General features: G+C 47.5%; 1 protein-coding gene across 4 annotated transcripts in view; it reads right to left on the reverse strand.

The window, feature by feature from the left end:
- Positions 1-9,829, reverse strand: part of LOC135549618 (TBC1 domain family member 5-like) — a 43,121-nt gene that overhangs the window by 1,283 nt on the left and 32,009 nt on the right. For all 4 annotated transcript variants that reach the window (XM_064979741.1, XM_064979742.1, XM_064979744.1 and 1 more), the window contains 8 exons: positions 7,481-7,623; positions 7,281-7,387; positions 6,478-6,563; positions 6,024-6,295; positions 3,790-3,992; positions 3,616-3,715; positions 531-610; positions 128-358 (listed from right to left, as the gene is read on the reverse strand). In XM_064979741.1, coding sequence (XP_064835813.1) covers positions 128-358; positions 531-610; positions 3,616-3,715; positions 3,790-3,992; positions 6,024-6,295; positions 6,478-6,563; positions 7,281-7,387; positions 7,481-7,623 — 1,222 coding nt within the window. The remainder of the gene's footprint in view (positions 1-127; positions 359-530; positions 611-3,615; positions 3,716-3,789; positions 3,993-6,023; positions 6,296-6,477; positions 6,564-7,280; positions 7,388-7,480; positions 7,624-9,829) is intronic.

Here is a 9,829-nt window from a genome sequence, read left to right on the forward strand (position 1 = left end):
TTGTAGATCAGTCAGTCACAATATACCCACAATTCATCAGAGATTTTGAAGCATAGGGAATGATCCCAAAGTATGCAAGGGGACACTGCAAACATGAGTCCACGTATTAATACAACAACGTGTTCACCTGTTGCTCTGGTGGGGTTTGCTCCCGCTCTTCTTCCTCCTGTCCTCCATCACCCTCGCCACGCTGTGCTGCGGCCAGGTAAGGCTGGTCTTCATGGTGACTGTTGGCGTGCTGCTGCTGTGCGGCAGAGGCCTGGTCGTAGTGGTCGTCAGCGATGGTGATCTCCTCGTTCTCCTCAGTCTCCAGCAGGCTCTGGTTGAAACGCAGAGATCCCTTCAGGATGTCCTTGATCTGACGGATTCATTCATAAACACACACAGATGTACTGAGAACACACACACAGACAATGTACAGTACACATGCACGTACTACACACATGGTCAACATGCTAACTCCCTCAGAGAGGCGCTAACATGCAACCCCCCCCCCCTCCCCCCCCTTATGTGGTGCTGCTCTCCAGTACCTGTTTAAGTCCAGCCAGTGACACCAACACCTCATCCTCTTTCTCCAGGTGCTCCTGTAGGATCACCTCCTGGATCCTACCTGAGACAGACAGACAGATCACAAGCTAGGTTTCCATCCAACTGGTGACTGATTTTCATGCTGAATATTCTAAAATATGCATAAAAACAATGTGTATTTTCCCACCAGAAATGTTTCCATCGAATTGTTGCGGTTAAATTCTATACCGAATGAAAAATGCAAGTTAAAAAGGTTTCCATCGCATTTACAACTCTACTGATGGTTTTGTCACAAACTGTTGTGTTCTATAGAGAATGTGCCTACTCGTCTTGGCACATGCGCTCTAGCCAACAGCTGGCAGATACAGTGTGGGTTGGCTACCTACATGAGATTATTATGGATAAGAGCCATATTTGTATCTGTCAAACAGCAGCCAAGCATCGATCATCATGTCACCAGAATAAGACCCTCAATATTTATTGGAACGGAGCATCAAGCTCATCACCTTGCACTTTCATCACCCTGTGAAGTTATAACGCATTTCATCTGTAGCATGCTTTCCTGAGGGTCAGTGCTATCCGGGATCCTTGGGACATCCCTACCTTAAACTCTAACCATTTTATATGTCAACTTCAATGGGGGTAGGCACGTCCCATAGATCCTTTCCAGAGTCGCAGTGGGAGGACCAGATAACATATCAAAGCGTGACTCCCAAGTTCACTTCGATATTATTATTATATCAATATTTGCGCATTAAGGCGTTTCCATTTCTTGCATAATTACTGTTACCGGCAAAAAGATCCCACCTCGTCTAGATAGATCACAGTCGTAACCCTACACAGCGACTTGGTACTGGTACTCCCTGTATATAGCCATGCTATTTTTACTCGTTATTCACTGTTTGTCTGAATATACCCACACTAGTGTACTGCATACTATTTAGCATGCACCGTTTAGTAAAACGTATGCGGGTATGCCAAGGGCACAACACAGTAGCGGCTCTTGACTGTCTGAGTAGGTGAGTCCGGGTGCGCCTCTATTTTTGCATATTCAACCCCAATCCCATAGAAAATGTATGGGCAGAACTGAAAAAGTGTGTGCAAGCAAGGAGGCCTACAAACCTGACCCAGTTACACCAGCCCTGTCAGGAGGAATGGGCCAAAGTTCAACGTATTGTAGGAAGCTTGTGGAAGGCTCCCCGAAACGTTTGACCCAAGTTAAACCATTTAAAGGCAATGCTACCAAATACTAATTGAGTGTATGTAAACTTATGACACACTGGGAATGTGATGAAATAAATACAAGCTGAAATATATCACTCTACTATTATTCTGACATTTCACATTCTTAAAATAAAGTGGTGATCCTAACTGACCTAAGACCGAATTATTACTAGGATTAAATGTCAGGAAATGTGAAAAACTGAGTTGAAATATATTTGGCTAAGGTGTATGTAAAGTTCCGACTTCAACTCTACATCCTTTTTTAAAAGGACTGAAGACAGAAACAGAATTTGGTTCCATTTCAACATAGTCTATTTATTAGTGAAACCAAAGTGCTGTAACATATCTGAATTAAAACCAAATAGCCTAGTACACACACTAAAACCTTTCAAATCAAAAGGTACAGGAAATCGTGGACCGTCAGGTGCATTGCAAATTCAGAACTGCTGGACAGCAACATACTAAACTAAAGGAGTGATCATTGGGAATGAGTCCTCGGTGCCAACACATTCAGAAATCAAAACATGGTTTAGTATTTAGTTTAAAAGCTCTGATTGCCAAGAGAACAATAAACAATTTAATGAGAAAACAGAAATCCACTTTGGGGTAAAAAGACCTGCAACATCAATATTAGGAGAACAAAAACGGTAGACTTTTGTCTGGCTACTTAAAGAGAACTGTGGCTCGCCAGTAGCCCAGCTCTTCCAATGCATTGTGGAAAAGTTTACATTGAATTCTACTAGAAGAGCTGAAAGTAGAACATCCTGATTTTTAAACCATACTAGACTTTCAAAAATGCAAATACTATAAAACACATTTTACCATACTGAAACTGTGTCCTGCGCGATTGCGTAGTTTCCTGCTATTCATTGTCTAACTGATCAGCTGTTGATTTGAGTAGCACACCCCCATGTCTAACTGATCAGCTGTTGATTTGAGTAGCACACCCCCATGTCTAACTGATCAGCTGTTGATTTGAGTAGCACACCCCCATGTCTAACTGATCAGCTGTTGATTTGAGTAGCACACCCCCATGTCTAACTGATCAGCTGTTGATTTGAGTAGCACACCCCCATGTCTAACTGATCAGCTGTTGATTTGAGTAGCACACCCCCATGTCTAACTGATCAGCTGTTGATTTGAGTAGCACACCCCCATGTCTAACTGATCAGCTGTTGATTTGAGTAGCACACCCCCATGTCTAACTGATCAGCTGTTGATTTGAGTAGCACACCCCCATGTCTAACTGATCAGCTGTTGATTTGAGTAGCACACCCCCATGTCTAACTGATCAGCTGTTGATTTGAGTAGCACACCCCCATGTCTAACTGATCAGCTGTTGATTTGAGTAGCACACCCCCATGTCTAACTGATCAGCTGTTGATTTGAGTAGCACACCCCCATGTCTAACTGTTGTCGAAGCTGAAATGAGTATGACATCCGGGCATTTAAAGTTGACTTTTCCTCATACTCAAACACTATTTAGGACTCGATTATCAGACACTTTCTTCATTCCTCGTGTCACTATTTCATTTGTCATTTTCTCTTTCACTCTGCATTGTTGGAAAAGGGCCGGTAAGTAAGCATTTCACTTTCACTGAAGCATGTGACAAACACAATTTGATACAGCAGTAACAGACAGTAAACAAAAGCCTTTGTTTTAACGACAACTGATTAAACCTGTTTACTGGTTCAATCACTAGATTGTTCAACACATCATTGTGGTTATAGCGCAACTCACAGGCTATCATTGGCACCTCACAGATGCGTGTGTTGATACTGGATGTGCAATCTATCCACTGATGCATCAGGGTTGTTAAACTCAATGTGCATGTTAATATATGTATTGGTAGGGAAACTTACCAATGTGTGTGTTCATCATCTTGGCACAGTACTTGCTCATGGCCTCTAGGTCATTGATCTGACCCTGCAGGAAGGACACCTGGGCCTCCAACTCCTCCTCCTGACAACACAGAGGGAACAACTTAGTGAGTGAGAAATATGAGCTTGGAAAGATGGAGAAAAAGAGCTACTCACAGCCTCTTTCTTGCCCATGGTCTTGCTGTGGGAGCGAGTGATGTTGAAGAAGGAGTCCTTCTTGGTGGCTGAGAGGGGTGGGGACAAGGTGCTGATGTCACTTCCCCTGGAGACAGGAAGGGGCGGGGATGCTGTGGTGTGACCCTGTCCCCCAGAAAGACTCTCTATGCTGGGGAAGGAGCTAACTGTCCTGGAGGTTTGGCCTGAAAAAGAGAGAAAAGATGAACACAAAGACAAACAGATGAGGGCTGTGAGTAGCAGAGAGAGAACCGATGAACCAGTGCTGTTGTCACCAACCTTGATCCTGTTCTTACCTCCTCAATGTTCAAATCTCCTCAACATATGAGTGTGTGATGACTGTATTCAGGTTCAACCTACTTACTGCAGCGAAGGAGAATGTTTTGAGTCAGAGCCAGTCTCTCTTGACTAGTGGTATAACATGCATCCAAGGCACTATACTATTCAACTCTGGACTACCACACTTCTGCTGGCTTGCATCTTTCAGTGATTGGTTAAGACCAGTGCGAATGTGGACCGTATGAAAGTTCAATGCCATTGACTGATGGATTCTTTGGTGATAAATGAACCAGGAGGAAAATACTTTACAAAGCCAACAGTGCTGTGATGCTCAGAGATCAGGGTTTAAACAAACGGTTGAAAGGGGACGCTAAAACATGGCAACACACACATATGCACACAAGCGGTTGCTATGGTAGCAGTTACCTTGTGTGTCAGAAAATGTGGGTGGAGAGACTCCGCCTGAAACTACATCTAACATACAGGAGGGTGAGTCTATCGCGCGAGCACACCACAGGAGGTTGGTGGCACCTTAACTGGGGAGGATGGGCTCGTGGTAATGACTGGCTCGAACCAGAATAGAAAGAGGATGTCTGTACTAATGTACTTGTCCTCCTGCTCAGTTGTGCACTGGTGCCTCCCACTCTTTCTATTCTGGTTAGAAACAGTTTGCGCTTTTCTGTGAAAGGAGTAGTACACGGCGTTGTACGAGATCTTCAGTTTCTTGGCAATTTCTCGCATGGAATAGCCTTCATTTCTCAGAACAAGAATAGACTGATGAGTTTCAGAAGAAAGGTATTTGTTTCTGGACATTTTGAGCCTGTAATTGAACCAACAAATGCTGATGCTCCAGATACTCAACTAGTCTAAAGAAGGACAGTTTTATTGCTTCTTTAAAATCAGCACAAGTTTTCAGCTGTGCTAACAATTGCAAAAGGGTTTTCTAATGATCAATTAGCCTTTTAAAATGAGAAACTTGGATTAGCTAACACAAACTGACTATCCTACCGATCCTCAACTTCGGCAATGTCATTTAGAAAATAGCTTCCAATACTCAACTCAGCAAACTGGACGCAGTCTATCACAGTGCCATCCGTTTTGTCACCAAAGCCCCTTATACTACCCACCACTGCGACCTGTATGCTCTAGTGGGCTGGCCCTCGCTACATATTTGTCGCCAGACCCACTGGCTCCAGGTCATCTATAAGTCTATGCTAGGTAAAGCTCCACCTTATCTCAGCTCACTGGTCACAATAACAACACCCACCCGTAGCACGCGCTCCAGCAGGTATATCTCACTGGTCATCCCCAAAGCCAACACCTCCTTTGGCCGAAATTTCCTTCCAGTTCTCTGTTGCCAGTGACTGGAACAAATTGCAACAATCGCTGAAGCTGGAGACTTATAATTCCCTCACTAACTTTAAACATCAGCTATCCGAGCAGCTAACCGATCGCTGCAGCTGTACATAGCCCATCTGTAAATTGCTCATCAAATCTACCTACCTCATCCCCATATTGTTTTTATTTTACTTTTCTGCTCTTTTGCACACCAGTATTTCTACTTGCACATCATCTGCTATTTATCACTCCATTGTTAATTTACTAAGCTGTAATTACTTCGCTACTATGGCCTATTTATTGCCTTACCGCCTCACGCCATTGGCACACACTGTATATAGACTTCCCCCCCTATTGTGTTATTGACTGCACGCTTGTTTATTCCATGTGTAACTGTGTTGTTTGTGTCGCACTGCTTTGCTTTATCTTGACCAGGTCGCAGTTGTAAATGAGAACTTGTTCTCAACTAGCTTACTTTGTTAAATAAAGGTGAAAAAAAATACAAAAACCTTTTCTAAGATTCTGTATGGATGGATGTGTGAGCATCAATGTCCTAGTATACCTGTTAGATTATGTGTGTATGTGTTCCCAACCCTCACCTTGGCTCAGGTAGACTGGCATGCTCTCAGACTTCAGTAGGCGCTGGTGCTGGGACTGGGAGTGTGTCTGCAGGGGGGCGTGGCCAGAGAACAGGGGCTCGGCCTGGGGGCGGGGGGCTGCAGTGAGGGGGGAGGGGGCAGAACGAATCTCGCTGTTGATTGGAGAGATAACGCTGGCAACACCCCCTGATATGGCTGGGGCGATGAGCTTCCTCCCAAAGCTGAGCAGGCTGCTCGAGACTTTGTTGATGTTGAGAGGAGCCGTCTTGGCACTGGCACAGAGGGGGGGAGAGAGAGAGGGAGAGAGCGGGAGAGAGAGAGAGAGAGAGCGAGAGAGAGAGAGAGAGAAAAAAGAGAGTTAGTTTAGGAAGATATTGTGAAACAACACAGTGTGTGTGTGTGGTTGTTACGATCATTGTCCCTCATGCTCGTGTGTGTGTGCAAGCAAGCTTACCGGGTGCTGTTGACCAGGTCTGCCCCTCTGGTCATGTAATAGTCCAGATTCTGTTGGAACTGGTAGTTGGCCGGCCGAGGATTGTTCTAAAGGAAAAGGTATTGACAGTGAATACAGCTCAGCTTAAATAGTGATAAAATAGAGACGCTGTGAAAAATAGTGTGTGTGTGGTCTCTCACATGGTCCCAGATCTCCATGTGGTTGAGCCAACTACTCTGAATAACATCGCCATGCCACACTACGAACTAGAGGTCTTAATGGGTCCGGGTGGACCTGATATTACCCGGACCAGGTTCTGAAATTCTAACTTGTCATCTGGGTCAGGTCCTGTTTGATTGGTTGTCAGGTCTCTGGCCTATGTAACTACAGCTGATAGACCCGAGTGGACCCGACCACAGAGCTGCATAACCTATAGCATATTTATTTTACTCTAATAAGGTTACTGTATTGACTATTAGAAGGCCTAGCCAATACACACTGAGTCAATAACATTAAGGACACCTTCCTATTATTGTGTACTCAGAAGAGACTAAATTCTTCGGGGCATGGACTCTAAAAAGGTGTGGAAAGCGTTCCACAGGCATGCTGGCCCATGTTGACTACAATGCTTCCCACAGTTGTGTCCCACAGTTGTCTGGATGTCCTTTGGGCAGTGAAGGGACATGTCAGGACAGCTCATAACAAACCAGAACACTGTCAGGGCAGCAACCCTGCCGTCTCCAACACACACCTTCAGGGTGGAAAAACAACCAAGTAGAGGTGTGTGTTGCTCATGTCTCTCAGAAATGTGTGTGAGCTCTTACCTTGGGGTCTCGGAGGAACAAAGCCTTGTGTAGTAGGGTGTGGATGTCTCCTATAGGTGGGTAGTGCATTAGAAGGCCCAGACAGGTCTGGAAGTTACTCGCTATCACTGAGCCAGACAGGGGAACAACACAAACAGTTAGCAGGGCTCAATGATTAACTGATTGACAGCTGATTGATGGGCAGTGAGGGAGGTCCTTACAGGCATCTCTGATGTAGAGCAGCATGGCTACGAAGACATAGTCCACCAGGTCTAGAGTGATGCTGTCAGCAAACAGGGCATCCCACACCACCAACAGGTCCTGCAGGGGGAACTCACGGCCAAACAGCAGACGCACCCAGCGACTAGAGATATACACGGATACACACACAATAAAGACACGTACACACACTAAACAGACGCACCCACTGACTAGAGATATACACGGATACACACAATAGACGCGTACACACACACACACACTAAACAGACGCACCCACTGACTAGAGATACAGACGGATACACACACGCTAAACAGACGCACACACACATTATACAGATGGACACACACACACCGACTAGAGAGACTGATACACACTGAACAGATGCACACCCACGCAGTAAACAGATGAGTGGGAGCAAACACACTGAACAGACGGACACACATTATACAGAAGCACTCACCGACTAGAGATACAGACTGACACACACACACACCACACGGACAGACAGACAGACACACACCACGCAGACAGACACACACCATCCATGCAGACACACACAGACAGACAGACACACACACACACACGCACACACACGCAGACACACGCAGACACACGCAGACACACACACGCAGACAGACACACACACCATCCATGCAGACGGGGGCAGACAGACACACGCACACCATCCATGCAGACGGACGCACACGCACACCATCCATGCAGACGGACGCACACGCACACCATCCATGCAGACGGACGCACACGCACACCATCCATGCAGACGGACGCACACGCACACCATCCATGCAGACGGACGCACACCATCCATGCAGACGGACGCACACCATCCATGCAGACGGACGCACACCATCCATGCAGACGGACACACACCATCCATGCAGACGGACACACACCATCCATGCAGACGGACACACACCATCCATGCAGACGGACACACACCATCCATGCAGACGGACACACACCATCCATGCAGACGGACACACACCATCCATGCAGACGGACACACACCATCCATGCAGACGGACACACACCATCCATGCAGACGGACACACACCATCCATGCAGACGGACACACACCATCCATGCAGACGGACACACACCATCCATGCAGACGGACACACACCATCCATGCAGACGGACACACACGCACACCATCCATGCAGACGGACACACACGCACACCATCCATGCAGACGGACACACACGCACACCATCCATGCAGACGGACACACACGCACACCATCCATGCAGACGGACACACACGCACACCATCCATGCAGACGGACGCACGCACACCATCCATGCAGACGGACACACACGCACACCATCCATGCAGACGGACACACACGCACACCATCCATGCAGACGGACACACACGCACACCATCCATGCAGACGGACACACACGCACACCATCCATGCAGACGGACACACACGCACACCATCCATGCAGACGGACACACACGCACACCATCCATGCAGACGGACACACACGCACACCATCCATGCAGACGGACACACACGCACACCATCCATGCAGACGGACACACACGCACACCATCCATGCAGACGGACACACACGCACACCATCCATGCAGACGGACACACACGCACACCATCCATGCAGACGGACACACACGCACACCATCCATGCAGACGGACACACACGCACACCATCCATGCAGACGGACACACACGCACACCATCCATGCAGACGGACACACACACCATCCATGCAGACGGACACACACACCATCCATGCAGACGGACACACACACCATCCATGCAGACGGACACACACACCATCCATGCAGACGGACACACACACACACACACACAACCCATGCAGACGGACACACACACACACACACCCCATGCAGACGGACACACACAACCCATGCAGACGGACACACACACACACCACCCATGCAGACGGACACACACACACACACCATCCATGCAGACGGACACACACACACCATCCATGCAGACGGACACACACACACCATCCATGCAGACGGACACACACACACCATCCATGCAGACGGACACACACACACCATCCATGCAGACGGACACACACACACACACACACCATCCATGCAGACGGACACACACGCACGCACACCATCCATGCAGACGGACACACACCATCCATGCAGACGGACACACACCATCCATGCAGACGGACACACACCATCCATGCAGACGGACACACACCATCCATGCAGACGGACACACACCATCCATGCAGACGGACACACACCATCCATGCAGACGGACACACACCATCCATGCAGACGGACACACACCATCCATGCAGACGGA

The sequence above is a fragment of the Oncorhynchus masou genome, chromosome 12 (assembly GCF_036934945.1).
Source record: "Oncorhynchus masou masou isolate Uvic2021 chromosome 12, UVic_Omas_1.1, whole genome shotgun sequence".
Lineage (NCBI taxonomy): Eukaryota > Metazoa > Chordata > Actinopteri > Salmoniformes > Salmonidae > Oncorhynchus > Oncorhynchus masou.